This window comes from Oncorhynchus nerka, linkage group LG12 (assembly GCF_034236695.1).
Source record: "Oncorhynchus nerka isolate Pitt River linkage group LG12, Oner_Uvic_2.0, whole genome shotgun sequence".
Taxonomy (NCBI): domain Eukaryota; kingdom Metazoa; phylum Chordata; class Actinopteri; order Salmoniformes; family Salmonidae; genus Oncorhynchus; species Oncorhynchus nerka.
The window spans coordinates 66079089-66097170 of NC_088407.1; the positions used below are offsets into that span (position 1 = coordinate 66079089).

Genomic DNA, 18082 nt, shown 5'->3' on the forward strand with positions numbered 1-18082 from the left:
TCACGTGTCCTATATCAGTACACTCGAAACAATGTAAGCATTACGAAACGTATATTCCATAATATAAACCTCATGTAGCAAAATAGCCATTTCGGTTACCCAAATTCGACACTCTCTCATTGACCTCAATACTAAAACACATTCCTTGGTAAAACAACGCAAAAATGCCACCTGCTGGAGGGAGCCATATTTCCGTATTATTTTTTGATCGAGTTGGGCCTCTTCCTTCCCCTCTCTGAATCAGTTGAGAACTGTTCTAACCTATAGGAGAGCACTTCGACCCCCCTTTACACACGCCTACTACTTTCCTTTGGACACAACCACTTCCTTCCACATGCTTGCTACTTTCCTTTCAACACACCCACTCGCCCATATTCCGGTTTCCATATTGAGCTGTAGCTACCTCCTTCTCAAACGATTTGGTTGAAAAATCTTACTAACTCTACCCACTAGAGAGCAGAATACTGTGTTCATAGCTGGAATGCTGTTCGATCTAAGTGCCAGTGCGACGTTCTACGTCACGTCATCGTACCGGATGTTGATACAGAATCCGCAGGAACAGCTGGGAGAGAACAACAAAGCGACAACGAACCCAACAGACTTTGGGGAATAAAATTATTCACGTGGAAAAGGACGGCTTAGCTACAAATAGCTAAAACCCAACTAGTCGAAAAGTCTTTAAACGGTAAGACTGGGTTGTGTTTAGGCAACAACACGTAATATTTTTCCGACTTTCTCTTGATGCCATCGAAGTCGTTTGCTAAATATGGCGTTACTGAGTTTGACAAACCCGACATGAAAGAGAGAGTGCGTGCGCGAGACACAGCGTCGTTAGGGACTGACTGTATTATTGTTAGGGACTGACTGTATTATTGTTAGGGACTTTATTATGACAGTTGTCAGGGATTTGTGTTCTTCATTGAACAGTTTTTTAACAGAGTATAGAGATGTAATTTAAATGATCTCTCTGTCTTTCAGAGAGCAGCGTTTAACCTTCCGTTTGGTCCTGCAGGTGAGTGTGTACTGAACCATGGGGCGGATCTTCCTGGACCACATTGGGGGCACACGCCTCTTCTCCTGCGCCAACTGTGACACTATCTTGACCAACCGCTCAGAACTCATCTCCACCCGCTTCACCGGAGCCACCGGCAGAGCCTTCCTCTTCAACAAGGCAAGCGACATGAGTACTTTTATCCCTTGATTGAAATAGCCCAATGTGAAAACTCATTTTATGCATAAACACTCAAACTAATATATTTTATTCCAGGCTCACTATCACTATACTTAGCTATGTATAACACACAAGTGTACTCACATTATTTACACAGCAAGTTACACTACACGTGACACCTAGAAAACCCACTTCCACAAAAGACAGAAGTAACACCTCGCAAACACATACATGTTTATTACCATGTTACGACTGTGTATTAACCTCTGCATTATTATTCATTATCTGTAAGGTGGTGAACCTGCAGTACAGCGAGGTGCAGGACCGCGTGATGCTGACGGGCAGACACATGGTGCGAGATGTCAGCTGTAAGAACTGTAACAGCAAGCTGGGCTGGATCTATGAGTTTGCCACCGAGGACAGCCAGCGCTACAAGGAGGGCCGCGTCATCCTGGAGAGAGCACTCGTCAGGGAGAGCGAGGGCTTCGAAGAACATGTCCCCTCTGACAATTCCTGAGCTGATGCTCAAAGTACTCGCTCATCCCTACGCCCCTGCCCTAACCCTCCATAGCCCCAAGCTCATTATTCCAGACACTGGTCAATAGTCTAGGCTCCACCCACAGCTTTGACCTAGCTAGGACTTTTTGACCTCTCCTGATTGGCTGGATCTCTTGATGCGTTGTTGGCCTCTCCTAAACCCCTCTCTCTTTCAAAGACCACCTTCTGTCAACAGGAGACATCGACGGGCCCGCTTTCACATAGCTATGGACTCCATGCACACGTGCAAACACAGGATTTTGAAGGCAACTACACACACTGCAAGGCACACAGACTCATATTTACATACTTGACATGCTCACATGCATGATTAGTAGATGTATTCACTGACTGGATATTTTGTCAACGTTACAGCTGCAGTCACTATAACTCCCTCCCAGTGTTGTGTGTACTGTGTATCCTTATCCTCTATCTGGCTGCTGTGCCTGTGCATGCATTGTGAGGACCTGCTTGTTGTCATGCACATCCCCACAAGTCCCTCCTTCTGTGTGTGAGGAGTGCGAGCAGCCTATTGCCTCTTAGTAAGTGAGGAGCTGAGCAGGGTAGTATCATGCCCAAAGACTCGTGGCCTGCTGGGCTGGCCTTCATATGAACTGTTGCTGTTCCTCCCAATTTCTGACAATTCCCAGCCAGTTGGAATGAAGGGATCTGTGTTCTCTGTCATGCTGTTCTTTGTTTCCAATCCCTGCCCAGGTTAATGTACAATAGATAGAAATCTAGAAGAAAAAGAAACGCACACCTATTAAGACGAGGTGCTGGCTAGCGGAGTAGAAACTTGAAAATAAAAGAGAGCCGCACACTAGGAGCTCAGATGCAAAAATTTAATACCAACGTTTCGACAGCCATTTTCAATAGATAGAAATAACACATGATCATCAGAAATTATTATAATTGTATTAATGGTTAGTATCATTATTGTATTTTTATTCTCAGATGAGTCATTAGAATGTCACAGTAGAATACAATACAAATATTTTTTTTTTAATTAACCAAGAAATTACAGAATGAGTACAAAAATATGTTGCTTTTATTATGATTATTGGTTTTCTTTATGTATTTTTTCTTGATATGAGGTATAAAAAAAGAGTAAGATTGTCTCTTTTTCCAGTTATCCTGCTTGGGCAATTTTTCCTCTGTAGTGATGATTTCTGAATAAAAAGTAATGTTTCCAAATGTTGTTTGGTACAGTTTTAGCTTTAGATCACTAGATGGCACCAGAAAACTGATTACATACTAAAAATACAATGCGTGTTGTGATGTGACTATGGTTATCCTATAGACCAGTGGTTTCCAAACTGTAATAGTAGAATGCACAACGTGCAATTTCGAAATTGGGTAGTGCATCATCAGTTCCTATTGTCATGTTAGTCATTGCATACCGTAGAGAGCTATTTATAACCTGTCAGAAATGTCCAGATCAACTAGCCTATGTCAGCTAAGGTTTTTTAATTTAGGTTTATTAGCCCAGAGATATTGTTGTACTATTTTGTCACTCAAATATCACATGAAAACACATTAGACATGGCCAAATGTATAGAATTTAAAGAACATTTGCTTTAGTTAAACTGCAAAATGTTCTTTGCACCCCATGACAATATGTGTAGAATTGCAGGAAATAAGCTTTAAACCTGCACAATTCTCTCTGCAAACAAGAGGGGTGACATTTTGTGTCACGAACAGTGCTTGTGCCCGTAGAAATAGATGTGGCGCAGGGGGTGCGCAGGAGTTTCCCCAATGCTGGAAGGGGGGCCCCAAGTAAAAAGGTTTGTGAACCCAGTGGAAGAGTTTAGACAGTGGAAGCGTTTGACATTGCAGCTGGGTCGAGACTGAGTGATCTACAAATCGCCTTGCATTATAAATAACCTCAATAGTATTTGGAGATCAGTGAGTCAGTCACAATTTACCCAAGATGCATCAGGGTTTTGATGCTCTAACACGGCCAATGTCTTTTTAATCGTTTTTTTAATAGAATGAGGGCTAGATTCAATCACATCTGCCTTAACCTGCAATAACCGAAAACGGCATAGCAGATTGATTGTTTTTATTAAAGTGATGTTTGGAGGTGTAACTGCATTGGGGTTGTCAAATCAGCAAGTGGCTTTGGCGGTATACATATTGCGGACATTGTCATTGGATGCGCCGAGTCGCATTAGTAATAATCCCATGCAGCCTTGTTACAGGTTCGAACACAGGAATGTGTTGTAATCTATTAGATACTTTTATTTCGTAGAATGATTTTCAATTTGAATGTCATTACTTCTATATAGCCTATATTTCACGTTCTGAATTTTGAGTTCAGCCTAGTATGGTTCTCAATCAGAGGCAGATGTCGTTAGTTGTCTCTGATTGAGAATCATACATAGGTAGCCTGGGTTTGACTTTTGAGTTGTGGGTGTTTGTTTCCGTGTGAGTGTTTGTTGCCACACGGTACTGTTTCGGTTTTGTTAGTTTCACGTTTATTGTTTTGTAGTGTTCAGTTTATGTCTTTAAATAAACGTTATGGACACCTACCACGCTGCGCATTGGTCCTCCGATCCTTCTCACTACTCCTCCTCAGAAGAGGAGGAAGAATACCGTTACAATATAAAACTACTAACTCACATCGAACTGATAGTGGAGAACGTCAAGGTGGGTACAAAGAGTAGTGGAAAATGTGAGAATGGGAACCAAGTCCACCCAGATAAGGAGTCAAACAGGCACAGCTGTCTGAACACAGACCAAGCAACCACAATAATTTGTTCTGTGACAACACAGGCCACAAATATCACCACTATAAAGGGGTTTGGTGGTGTGTGAAATTGGCTTATTAACAGGCAGTGACAAAGCATTCCTAATCCACCCATACATATTACAGAGCCGAACACGGGGGTTATTTTTAGAGTTGATCCTGTTGGAAGCCATCGTTGTCTGTGGGTGGTAGTCTGAGTGTGTTTATGTGTTATGGATGGTAGAATCAGCAGGGGTCTGCAATCACTCAAGCAAGAGTGCTACCAATCACTTACCAGGCAGGCTCTAACAAATCCTGATTAACTGCACAAGTTTGGCGGGACAGAATGGGTTACCCTGTGTGATCCATTTTGTTAGAACTAGCTGGGGTTTGTGCACAGTAGTGTACTTGTGAGGCATCTCAGGTGATTGAAATAAAGAGGATGAGGGTCAGGGTGTTAAAGGAGCGTGGATTAAAATAGCAACGTGTTGAGTGCCAGACATAACCAGCTCCACCAATACTCAAGTTAGACGAAACAATCAGATGAACAAACAAGTTTCTTGTCCCCAATATGTATTGTATTGGTTATCCTTTTCCCCTCTGATATGCTGACAACATCGCCCGTGTTGCGTGTGCAAGCGTTGCAAAATACATTTACACATACATGTTATTCAATCATTTCATCCAAATCACTTGCGCACGACTGTGTAGCCAGGTGCTAAAATAGAACGTGGTTAAATTTTTGACGCATGACGTGCAGCAAGTCCCACCTCTCCCATCTCCTCATTGGTTTTTAGAAGCATATACCACGTGGGTGATTGAAAGATTTAACTGAGGTCCACACTCCCGTCCAGTTGGTAGCGGTAATGCACCTTAAAGTTGGTTGCCAACCGCCATATAAAGTCCACAAAAGAAGAAGAAGACTGAAGGAAGAGATTACTAGAAACTAACTAGGTTTCCCCTTTTATCTGTGGATTAAGAAAGTTATGCTAAAAATAGCTCCTGGTTTCATGTTCCTCCAGGGATGAGAAGGAATAGGAACATGTCTTGTGATGTGTCATTGCAACCAGCCAACAGAATGTTGGAAGCTGTATCATCATCCTTCAACCCACTGTAATATCTATCATAGTGGGTGTGGACATCATTTCGGCCACAGCACAAGGATGATGAAAAAAACAGTTATTAAGGTAATAATTAGAGCCATATGCATAATTGCCCTGGAGTGACTATTTCTAAAAGTCCTGTATCAACCTGGCCTGCATTCGCCCTCATTTATTGCCAAGGATGTCAGCATCACTCCCTCCCTCTCTACCTCCAGCATTAATGAGCAGCTGGAATTTAAAATCAGAGCAGAGACTCATGCTTGCAGACACAACTCATAGACCCAACACCCATGCACTGCACACACACTGACACATACACAACTGGCATCATACCGTTAGCAGTAGAGGAAAAAATAGCATGCTTCCATTGACATCATTCTGCATCACGTTGCTAGGGAACGGATGAGTCAACATTGGTTGCCACGGCAACACTGCTTCACCTTCAAATCTCTTGCCCTCTGTCTGTCAGTGCCACAGCAGACTGGTGTGGTGAGTGTGTTTATATATATATGGTCTATGGTGTGAGCTCACTATGGCTGTAACATGAGCGTGCACGGTCTTATTGATTCATTCACTAAAATGTTTACTAGGACTGCTCCAAGAGACCACAACTACAATATTCTAATGGTAGTGAGCTGATATAATGTTGGGTCAGCATCTTGAACGCCAATCAGTGAAGAATGAGTTTTACATTGCACATTTTCAAACAAGACACACAGAGCAGGGTATCTGCATGGGATGAAATGTTATATTTATTGAACAGCGTGATAACTGACAACATTGGCCAGTAAAGATTTATCTGAGGACAGTGATTGTAAATGAGTCCAGCGTTATTATGGATAATAACAAAACACAGAGACAACCCAACAGAGAAATAGAGAATTTTGAGAAACCAAGAAAGATAGAGAAAGGAAAACAAAGAGAACAGATAAGAGAGAGATGGAGAGAGATGGGTGAAATATGTCAATTCCAGCTGTTTCAGAGATTCTAGTAATAGAGAGATGAGTAGTAATTTGGTAAGCCATTGACATCCTGATGAGAGAATTGTTAACGCAGTCTAATCACAGTGACTGGAACCAGCCCATTACACCTGAACCACAGGGCCTCGTATTTCAAGAATCAAAAACACATCGATAACCATCTATGACTTTATACATAGGACTCATTCTTTTCTTACAAAAATTATAATTTGACCTGCAGCATTGAGGTGGTCGGTAGATCAAACAGTGTCCTTCATAAAAATGGTTCTGGATTGGCAGAACTCTACATATGGCAAGGTTGGATTTGTTTTTTTTTGTCATAATCGGTAGAGCTTTCTCAGCTGTCATTCGCTAATTGAGTTTAGCTCGCTGAGAGCATCGATGCAAGTTTGCTGGGAAGAGAAAGAGGTGGGCATGAGGCTTTTTTGGATTAGGGCGACTTCAAGGCCAACTTTCCACTCCAAGTCTGGTCCTCTGTGTCCCACTCGGATGTTGTGGGTGTTGTCTAAATTACATTCTTCCACCCTCCACCCTCTCTTTGTAAGCTGCTTTGCAGTTGCTCAGTCTCAGATCTCGATTCCTGAACAGTCGCCCATTCCAATAAAGAGTGCATGAAAGTGTTGCTGCATTCCACAAGAACCTTAGCAGCGATGCGTGGTGGAACTGCCCTGCCCAGTTTTGGCAGACTACTACATTCCGTTTGATTCCTTTTTATATTACATGGCTGATTTTTGCCTTTGGATTTCCTGGTGCAAAAGCTACTTCCAGCATGTATACAAAAATGATCAGGTTTACAGGTTTATCGAGAGGTAAGCAAAGAAAACAACTTACCTCGTCTATAAAGGCTCAATGTAAATGGATTGACAGTAGCCTTAATGTGTTAGACACTGTTCAGATTCCCTGCCAGCAAACACTTTAGTGCACGATTGACTCATCACTTCGACTGAAAGCAATCAGTTCTACCGGTAATCACTTTTTGTTGGCTAATGATTGCTTGCAGAAACAGTGATTAATTTGGCTTGACTAATGGATCATCTACATTGGCTAAACACAGAACAATAATGGCAAAAATACACACATCTAATGTATGAGTGCTGTATACTATGGCTCTGTTCCATCACTTAAAATAAATAAATACATAACCAATGGACAACATACAAAACAATAATACAATCCATTTAAAACACATAGCTATAACTGAACTAAGAACTAGTATTCTGGCTATTATTATGACACTCTGGTTCAAGAATGATATGAAATCAAATCAGATAAGGCCCAGAGCCAGAGGTCTGTGAAGTTAGGTGAGGAAGGAGCTCCAGTAGAACAGAGAGGCTGTTTTGATCAGAGCCATGTGGAGCTACGTCTTCCAGGGGGGCACGCGGCACACTCCCTGTGGAGGGCCCAGGGGCTCAGCGGTGTAGAGGTCACTCAGGCGGACCTCCCTTTTAGCCCAGTGCTCCTGGGTCATTTTATTTGACATTTTTTATTTCAGGTTGGCCAGTTGAGAACAGGTTCTCATTTACAACTGCGACCTGGCCAAGATAAAGCAAAGCAGTTCAACAAAATCAAACAGCACAGAGTTACATATAAACAAACGTACAGTCAATAATACAATAAAAAAAATCTATGTACAGTGTGTGCAAATGTAGAAGAGTAGGGAGGTAGGCAATAAATAAGCCATAGAGGCGAAATAATTACGATTTAGCATTAACACTGGAGTGATGGATGTGCAGATGATGATTTGCAAGTAGAGATAATGGGGTACACAAGAACAAGAGGTGGCAGGGTAGCCTAGTGGTTAGAGCGTTAGAGGTTAGAGCGTTGGACTCGTAACTGAAAGGTTGCAAGTTCAAATCCTCGTTCTGCCCCTGAACAGGAAGTTAACCCACTGTTTGTGTGGATGCTGACCCTAATGTGTCATATATCTGGCCCTGGGTCTGTAAGTCAAACTAATTTTAAGAACATTGTATGCACATACACATAGACCACATACATACTCAGGGAGTTACATTATAAAACCGATGTTAACAGGCTTGGGGATGAGAGCTGGAAACGGTTGATGCAGGGTGCTCATGTCCTATTCAACAATCATTGCCCTGATTGGCTGATGTCATTAAAAGCTGTTACCGGTCAGGGAAGAGGAGGAGCTGCAGGGGCTCTCTGATGTTACACAAGTATTCCAGCATGTTCTCTTTGTGGCTGTGGTCCTCCTCCCACTGACGCTTGATGAAGATGAAGCACTGTGTAACCCATGCTGAGGTGTGTGTGTCTGTGCGCACATGTTTATGTGTGTGTGTGCGTATGTTGCCTATACCCACCTTGAGGTAGATATTCTCCAGGCACAGGTAGCTATACCTCAGCAGGCAGTACCACAGGAACATCCAGTCCAGGTGGGTCCAGTGGTTCATGATGATCACACTATGCTCCCCTGGGATGAAGCCATCACCCGTGATCACCACCATTACCCCAAACACCAGCTCCAGCAAGGCCTGCACAGAGGGAGGGAGGGAGGGAGGGAGGGAAGGAAGGAAGGAACAGGAAGACTGTCATTTAATTTGGTCCTACTGTATTCCAATGTATTTGCATTCTTATTCACAAGAGCACCCGTATACATTTCATCATCTCTCGACAAAAACAAAAAGGCCAAGAATAGTACAAAAAACAAGGTCAGTGAGAGGTCAAAAAACATCAGGGCAAGAGATCAAGAAAGGTCTAGGGAACACATCAAAGAAGGTTAGGAGGTCAAAACCAAAAAGGCACAGCAGTTGAACCACAGTGGTCAAACAAAGGTGATAAAAAAGACAGACATAAGTAAGAAGATGCAGAGATAAGGAACACAGACAGAGACAGAAACAGATTGGTGTAAATATATGAACCACATGCAGGGTGAGCCAGGTGGCCAAGATAGAGTCTGTGATCCAGGGTACCAGGCGGGTGACATCAGCATGAGAGGAAGCACAGGGACTAGCATTAACATGCTGTCAAGGAAACAACCCAGAAACAGGGTCACCACAAAGTAAAGCCCCTGCACCGACACCGCCATACCTGGAAGAGAGAGGGAGAGCGAGAGATGATTTCACATTTATATTTGGACTCTCTTATTAATGCGTCAGTGAACTTGTTAGTTCACTACAGTAAAAACAGTTAAACTGATCATGAAGCAGATATACTTTACATAGGACATTAACACTTCCAAAGTAAGCTAATCAATTGTCAAGAATTCTCGGCGGATATGGAACTGCAAGCTTAGGAGTAACGAGGAAAGATTTGATGAATCATGGAGTTGCCTAATGTAAGACAAATGGAGTTATCAATGTCCTCATAACTAGTAAACCCTCCTGTTCTGTTCATCTTCCTAAACACTTCCACACAAACAGTGGAAAAACCAAGGCAGACATTCCTATTGTGGAATGTAAATAGGGGTTGGAGCCAGGAGTTTCTTACTGTTAAAATGCTGTGAGCAGGGAGACTGGATTTTATGCAGCTCGCCTGACAACCTTTTTTTAGACCTGAACATTTCACATTTCCACTGAATAGCCTAAATATTTTTGCATATAACTCAGCCTACAGTTGTCTTTTGTTGGATCATGCTTTCGAGAATGATGCCATCTGGGGCCCACTCAATACTGTCATACGCCTTGGCCTATATCCCATTTTTTTTTCAAAGCTACTACTGTATTACAGTAGGTGTACAGAGACTTTGACAGCTCATGTGATCTGCATATGATCATGTCAGATGATATCTAGTCTTGCCCCACAGGGACCCTTTGTGTCTACTAGTGTTCATAGAAATCAGTTGCTGAGTGGAGGAGTGTATCGTATTTAGGTTTATTGGGCCTTAACAGCTCAGTATTGCCAAGCATGAACCAATGAGCATATCCTAACAAAAAGTATAAACCCAGCAGGTAGGACAAACTTTCCCAGAACTACTGTCAGTGTCACCTATTACCCTAAAAATGGGGATCTTGGCTACGTATGCTATGCATGTGGCTTTGGATAAAGGTATAAGCCTATGAAGAAAAAACAAATCATAACACTAAATCAGTAGAACATATGGCTTTATTCTTGCTGTTAGTCTTTATTGCTTGGTCTTGCTGACGCAGTGAACCTGAGCTCGGCTACAGGGAGTTCTGCTCTACCAAGCAGGGGTTTTGAACTGTGGTTCACACTCCTCCACCTCCATTACCGCTGTAATCGCACAAGTCTCCCGGTTCCATCCCCCTCACGTAATTACCACCACGCTTAGCAACAGCACTACCATTACACGGCAGGTCTCCCGGTAGCAGCATTCAAAGTGGTTGATGGAATAACAACTCAGGTGTGTGTGTCATACAGAGCTTGGATGGGGGTTTAAGGGTTGTTGTTTTTTAGCAATGGAAAATATGAAGCACGGAAGAGGTGAGGAACACGCTGGCTCAGCACAATTGTCACAATTACGCCTCCCCTGTTACTGCTCTCCCCCATAACACACACACACACACACGTGTCGGCAGGAACATGCTAGAGCACACACACCTTTATGGTCCCCAGAGGATGAGAGGTGAAAAGTGATAAAGTCATCACATCATGATTTTTTCCAACCCCCAGGACACAAGGGATGTAGGCTATTCACCCGCTCACGGAAAACATTTTCTTTCGATGTTCAATGGTGTAGGACTAATAAAATCATAGAAAATGTGATTAAATCCATATAACAAGGGTTGATTAAATGTTTATTCAATCACCATAGCAAAATATGATCTAGCCCAACTGCAATGATACATATATATCTGCTCGTAGTCTGACCCTGCATAATCTGGAAATCATTTTGAGTGGAGACCAAATGTCACCATAGAGGAAATGGAAATGAGAGGTCAACCATGTCTAAACAGCAAGCCGAGTCGTGCCCATTCTTGGTTCTCTGCTCTCAAAACCATTAGGCAGAGTAATTCAACTTCTGAGTTAGGCTAGGTGAACAGCCCTCTTTGTTGCAGTGGAAAAAGAGAGAGGACTTCAACCCCTGGGTTCCATCTCCACTGTGCTCACAGCTAATTGCTGCCTGCTGTCTGTGATGAGTGGTGCAGTTTGCAGGGAGGGGAGGGTGAGGGTTAGTCAGTGGGGAAAAGAACAACGCTTTAATAACTTTTACCCATTGGATCTCTGATAAAGATCAGGGAGAGTACAACAAAAGCCAGAACACAAACACACACCCAGATACACACACACACTCACACCAGTAAAAAGGCTTAGTTGTGCCAATGATCAATACACAGCCTGTGGACCTAGTCAGTACATACTGTAAGGTTAGCCTACTTTCAATATGAACTGTGCCTGTAATAGACAGGGCACACTGATTGCACTTGAATAGGACAATGGGGCCAGTGTAACCCATTCATAGATGCTAACCACCTTTAGCGTCTATGAGTAAAGGTATCTTCTGGCCTGGGAAGTTCTGTTAACACTTATCTCTTGCGGCACAGTTTTGGAAACATAAGGAACATATTTTTCATATCAGCAAGTAATAATAACAATAAAAAGGTTCAATTACTACACACCTTTATAAGGTTGGGGTTAGTGTTCCCACACAGCCATATCTCCATTTTACAGCGTTTGTTTACGGAAGACAGACAGAGGAAACAGAGGCGACCACCTGTGCTAATTAGCTATCTAGCGTGCTCGAACACCTTTGTGTAAGTGTAACTGGGGAGGAATTGTAGTGAAAGTGTAGTTCGTCGGTTTTAGGGACACAACTGTATGGATCTGTGCAAACCGGCTACAGTAAGTGTATACTTTTTATTTGAAAGATTCTTTCTCGATGATATGAAAGATAAGTGCCCACAGAGGCCCACATAAAGCAATGCCATCCCTCCTCCAGAAAGAAACACCTTGTGCAGAATGTGTGTGCGAGTGTGTGTAAAGCTTTCTAAAAATCTCATCAAGAATGATAAGGCCTAGAAGTGTTTGGAATGTGACCAGGAGGTAGCCTGCTCATTTTGCTAATGGACATCACCACTGTGAGGATTTGTGTTGGTGTCAGAACACATAGAGGGCAAATGGGCTTATTGGAAAATAACTAAATTTGACAGAGAGAATGCAGTTTAATGAGGTTGATGCTGCAGTCTAAACTGGAAGAAAAGCATAGTAGTTAGTAGACTTCATTTATTCATCATGAGCTGAGCCATTTTCACATTCCAACAGCACACCTTCATTTCAACTCAATGACAGGGATTATATAAGTTACCAGCTAAATCCTTTTTAGCTACTGCAATGACCTGGCAGTGTGGAAAGCATCACTGCTTGGTATGGCAACAGCACCGCCCTCGATCGCATGCCACTACATAGGGTGGTGCGGACAGAACCAGTACATCATCCAGGACCTCTAAATTAGGTGGTGTACGTGACATTAAAACTTAAAACTTTTCCACCTTCACATGCAATACCTAGGCTAGTTCTCCACCCCTAAACAAATAAAAAAGGTCTTAATGTGTGTTCCTGTAAAATAGTAGTGTCAGCTGTAAACATAATTGCTAGCTAGCTAGTTTCCCCCCCAAAAAACTAAAGCAATGCTTTAACTGAAATGTAATATACTCTTTACTAACTAGTTATATGCTTTTATCTTAGCTGCTTAGTTAGCACGCAAGATTCGCTTGCTACTTCAGCTTTGCCAGTCCTGGTAGACAGTTAGCCTAACGTTAGCAAGCTAGCGAGCTTGCTTCACTACAAATGAGCACCTGTCTGTCGGGTGGGGCAAGACGAAATGTCAACAACTTGGTTGCAACATAGCTACTAGCCAGCTAGCATTAGCAAGCTAGCATAAAACCAGTTGCTGAAGCGAAACCTCTTTTGCGGACACGCTGGTTGTTGTGAACGCATGCTTGGTAGATGCACAAATACTATTTTTGTATATTAACATTGCATTTATGAAAGTTAAATGTGAGATGGATGCATGCTTTGCTGCCGCCATAGCTAGCTAGCTAACCTTTTAACTCAAATGACCTCTCAACTCTTTACTCTCACCAAGCACATGCCATCAGGGGACCCTGTTTATGTGGGCTGGGTGAGGAAAAGTGGACAGCAGGCCTGCTGTGTTGAAGGCTTTAAGGGGACTCGAACAGCTTTATCAGACTTCCTTCTCTAATCAAGTGCACAAGAGAGAAGAAGATAGTGTTGGTGATTATGTGTATTTGTGATGCATATAATTAGCAATCAACTGTATGTCATAATGATTGTGATCTGGAATCTCTGCTCCAAGCCTTTTAAAGGAATGACAAAGATCAAGCTGGTGTCATTTTGTTATTTTACCCAAAGTTGTGACCAGTTCCTCTGTTACTAAATTACCACAGCAGTCAGTGAAGTGTTTATTTCTCTCTCTCTCAGCAACTTTCCATGGCCTGCTCCCTGTGTCATGCACATTATCTGAGTGTCTGAGTGGGCTGTATGGGTTTATCAGTTAACATATCCAGGGTCAGCACATCACTTCAGAAGGATACTGAAAGCTATGCTGTGAAACAACCTCAACGAGTTCTGTTTCATTGCTAGTTCACTTTTGACAACAGAGAAAGACACAGATGAGATGAGCACACACACCCGGCCGTTGCTGCATCCTTCCTGTTGAATGGTGCCTGCAAGCTCAAACTGAAGAAGAAAACACGTGATGACCTTATCCATCATCAGTACCACCTCACAACGCACAACGCATCAATGCATCACCGGGGGAAAACTACCTGCCCTCCAGGACACCTACATCACCCGATGTCACAGGAAGGCCAAAAAGATCATCAAGGACAACAACCACCCGAGCCACTGCCTGTTCACCCCGCTATCATCCAGAAGGCGAGGTCAGTACAGGTGCATCAAAGCAGGGACCGAGAGACTGAAAAACAGCTTCTCTCTCAAGGCCATCAGACTGTTAAACAGCCACCACTAACATTGAGTGGCTGCTGCCAACATACTGACTCACCTCCAGCCACTTTAATAATGGAAATTGATAGAAATGGATGTAAAAATGTATCACTAGCCACTTTAAACAATGCCACTTAATATAATGTTTACATGCCCTACATTACTCATCTCATATGTATATGTCTATACTGTACTCATTTAAACTGCTGCATCTTGCTGCATCTACTGCATCTTGCCATCTCTATGTAATACATGTATCACTAACCACTTTAAACTATGCCACTTTATGTTTATATACCCTACATTACTCATCTCATATGTATATACTGTACTCTATACCATCTACTGCATCTTGCTTATGCCGTTCTGTACCATCACTCATTCATATATCTTTATGTACATATTCTTTATCCCTTTACACTTGTGTGTATAAGGTAGTAGTTGTAGAATTGTTAGGTTAGATTACTCGTTGGTTATTACTGCATTGTCGGAACTAGAAGCACAAGCATTTCGCTACACTCACATTAACATCTGCTAACCATGTGTATGTGACAAATAACATTTGATTTGATTTGATACCATATAATTTTTGACAAGAGTATTTAAGTTAATGGAGCACGTGAAGAGGTGACACTACAAGTCCCTCTTGAAATAGCCTACTTGGCTTTTAATTAAACATGTCAATGCGACACTCAATGCTTCCATTTCTCATAAGAGATTCATAATGAAAGAACCTGGGTGAAAAAATAGGGTGAAAACACTCAACACATAACAGTGTAAGAACATTGTCATTTCACTTTGTCTGCGACGGACTCGGACTGTGAGAGAGACAGAGGATGTCTTTGTCGGGCATTGGACATTGTGTCTTGGGTTTATTTTCAAAGGAGTCTATAGATAGCGCTTTAACAAGACTTTATTGGAGAGAAAACATTTCTTCTGGTTTGTTGTTTTTAAACATTCTTGTCCCTTCTGACCCCTTGTACTTTTCGGGAGATGTGGCAGCCAGTGGCGAGGTGTGATGTCACTGACCAGAGCTAGGCTAGGTTTCTAGTACAGAGGCTCATGAGGCAGGGTAAATTCAAAACAAAATAGATTTTATAAGGTTCCAACCTAAACGATCTCTTCAAGAATCAAGAAATGTTCAGCAAATAAAACTTGCAACTAGAGCTACCTGCTCTCTCAGTCCTCTTCCCCGTGAAGGGAAATCAGCAGCTGATAAGTGTGGCGCCTGACTGAGTAGCCAGCCACACCCTTAACGAGTTTATTGAAGTCAGCCATGCCTGTTCATCTTCAAGCCAGTGTACGCATTCCCGGCTGACTGATTGGTTTGTGGTGCTGGTGAGGACATGGACATTAGGTGGATGACCCTCATGGTGCCATAGTCCTTTCTTCTCACAAGGGAAGCCGTCAGGGGACCAATGATGACCCATCCCAAGGATTCACGCTGATAGCTGAATTTCAGGCTGACCGCCTGACTTGTAGTGCTGGTCGTGGTTGGAGGGCCCCTGACAGCTTCACAGGAGAAAAGAGAGGGGAGGAGAAAGGGGTGCATGGGGTTCAGAAAAGAGACAGGGATGATTTAACTCAAGTCTTCTTCCCTTTCACCCCACCCCTTTTACTGGGTCTTGCATAATTGTCTAATTTCCTTATCTCCTGTCTTTCTCTTGTTACTCTTTCTCTCTCTACCACATCTCTCTCTCTCTACCCCATCGCTCTCTAACTCTCTCTCCATCTCTCTCTCTACCTCATCTCTCTCCCCCATATTTCTCTCTCTTTACCTTCCTCTCTATATCTAAACTCTCTCGCTCACCTCTCTACCTCATCTCTCTCTCTCTACCGCATGTCAATTCAATTCAAAGGGCTTTATTGGCATGGGAAACATATGTTTACATTGCTAAAGCAAGTGAAATAGATAATAAACCAAAGTGAAATACACAATGAGAAAAAAACATTAAACATTACACATCTCTCTCTCTCTCTCTCTCTCTTTCTTTCTTTCTTTTCTTTCTTTCTCTTTCTCCCTCTCTCTCTCTCTGAATGGTGAGGTGAGGCTGTTTATTCTACTCTGGGCTCCAGTCAATAAGGATTATGTTTTGGGGGGGAAATCACATCATCATGTGTCACAATATACAAACATAGAGTGATTGAATATACAGTGACAAAGCTCCTTTGCTGTGCTGTAATCTTTTCAAATCTTCACCTTCCTTATCTTATCCTATATTGACTTTATGTTATCTTTGTTGGCCTACTTTGTACGTCACCAAATCATTCACGTGACTGTTGATGAACCCCTTGGCCCAATGTACTTCATTGCTATGCTCGCTCCCTTTGGCCAACGTACCTCTCGCTATACTCTCTCTTGGCCTGGCACTACTCTGATCTCATCCACCCCTCCTTTATGTCTCTACCCATTCCCATCATTATGCCCCTATGTGCGGTATCTCTCCCCCAATTAAAAAAAAATCTGTTTTAAAGCTAATTTGCAGAAATGTTACATATTGTCACATGGCTTAGGCCCAGAGTGGAATTTAAAAAAAATCACAGGTCAGGTGTATTCAGGATTTCTGAAGTTGAATTCACGCTCAAAACTCGATGACTTGGTGTGAAGATTATTTGGGCATGGAATTTAGAGAATGCTAACTGGGGGACATTTAATTCTATTTGTTTTTGGTTAGAATAAGCTAATATTGATATTAGGTGGCAGTGGCTAACCATAGGACAGATTGCAGTTTCTCCTTGTCCATAAGAAACCAACAGGCAAAACAATTAATACATTTGGGTGAACGATCCCTCTAAATAGGACCATTAAAAATCCTGCCTAGAGGTAACTCTCCAAAAGGGTTGGCTGCCCATCTCTTATCTATGTTTCCCAAATACTACGGGCTTGAATATGTTCATGTGACATTTGACATTATACAAATGATCCCAAAAATCAATCTTCAGGTGTTTGAGGCTGATTTTCAAAACCTTGCCATCATCTTACTCTACATAGGCGAGATCTTTTGCAATTGCACTTACCGTTTCTGCCTAGCAGCTTGTGCACAATACTAAAATGACAAAACAGGATATTTGAAGCGGCAGGGTAGCCTAGTGGTTAGAGTGTTGGGCTAGTAAACGGAAGGTTGCAAGTTCAATTCCCCGAGCTGACAAGGTACAAATCTGTCGTTCTACCCCTGAACAGGCAGTTAACCCACTGTTCCCAGGTTGTCATTGAAAATAAGAATTTGTTCTTAACTGACTTGCCTAGTTAAATAAAGGTAAAAAGGAAGGGCCATTTCAATATAGCCTGTCATCATTTAATTGGTAAGAAGTGAAATAATAAAATATTGGGAATGACAGTGTTTTTGCTGCAATAACCACACTAAGTAATCATTCTATATTATAAACCGGGTGATTCAAGCCCTGAATGCTGATTGGTTGACAGGCGTGGTATATCAGACTGTATACCACAGGTATGACAAAACATTTATTTTTACTGCTCTAATTACATTGGGAACCAGTTTATAATAGCAATAAGACACCTCTGGAGTTTGTGATTAATGGCCAATATACCACGGCTAAGGGCTATGTCCAGGTACTCCGCTTTGACTCTTGCCTAAGAACAGCCCTTAGCTGTGGTATATTGAACATATACCACATCCCCTAGGGCCTTATTGTGTAATTTTAGCCCAATGTAGGGGAT

General features: G+C 42.3%; 1 protein-coding gene and 1 pseudogene across 2 annotated transcripts; one reads left to right on the forward strand and one right to left on the reverse strand.

Annotated features, from left to right (window-relative positions):
- The first annotated feature begins 347 nt into the window (after window positions 1-347).
- On the forward strand, window positions 348-2902 carry LOC115138630 (protein yippee-like 5). Of its 2 annotated transcripts, none has more exons than XM_029675687.2 (3): window positions 348-685; window positions 979-1171; window positions 1464-2902. In XM_029675687.2, exons 2-3 carry the CDS (start codon window positions 1031-1033, stop codon window positions 1686-1688), a joined length of 366 nt encoding a protein of 121 aa, XP_029531547.1. In that variant the 5' UTR covers window positions 348-685; window positions 979-1030; the 3' UTR covers window positions 1689-2902. The 2 variants fall into 2 exon arrangements, with proteins under 2 accessions (XP_029531547.1, XP_029531546.1); XM_029675686.2 differs by having other exon boundaries at window positions 1013-1171.
- A 5740-nt stretch (window positions 2903-8642) lies between these two features.
- On the reverse strand, window positions 8643-9562 carry LOC135574122 (lysocardiolipin acyltransferase 1-like; annotated as a pseudogene).
- Window positions 9563-18082: the final 8520 nt, after the last annotated feature.

Bases quoted from the DNA above. Each gene is read 5' to 3' on its own strand.
- LOC115138630 (XM_029675687.2), top strand. From the start codon at position 1,031: ATGGGGCGGATCTTCCTGGACCACATTGGGGGCACACGCCTCTTCTCC. The intron at 1,172-1,463 runs GCAAGCGACATG...ATTATCTGTAAG, and splicing joins GAGCCTTCCTCTTCAACAAG to GTGGTGAACCTGCAGTACAG.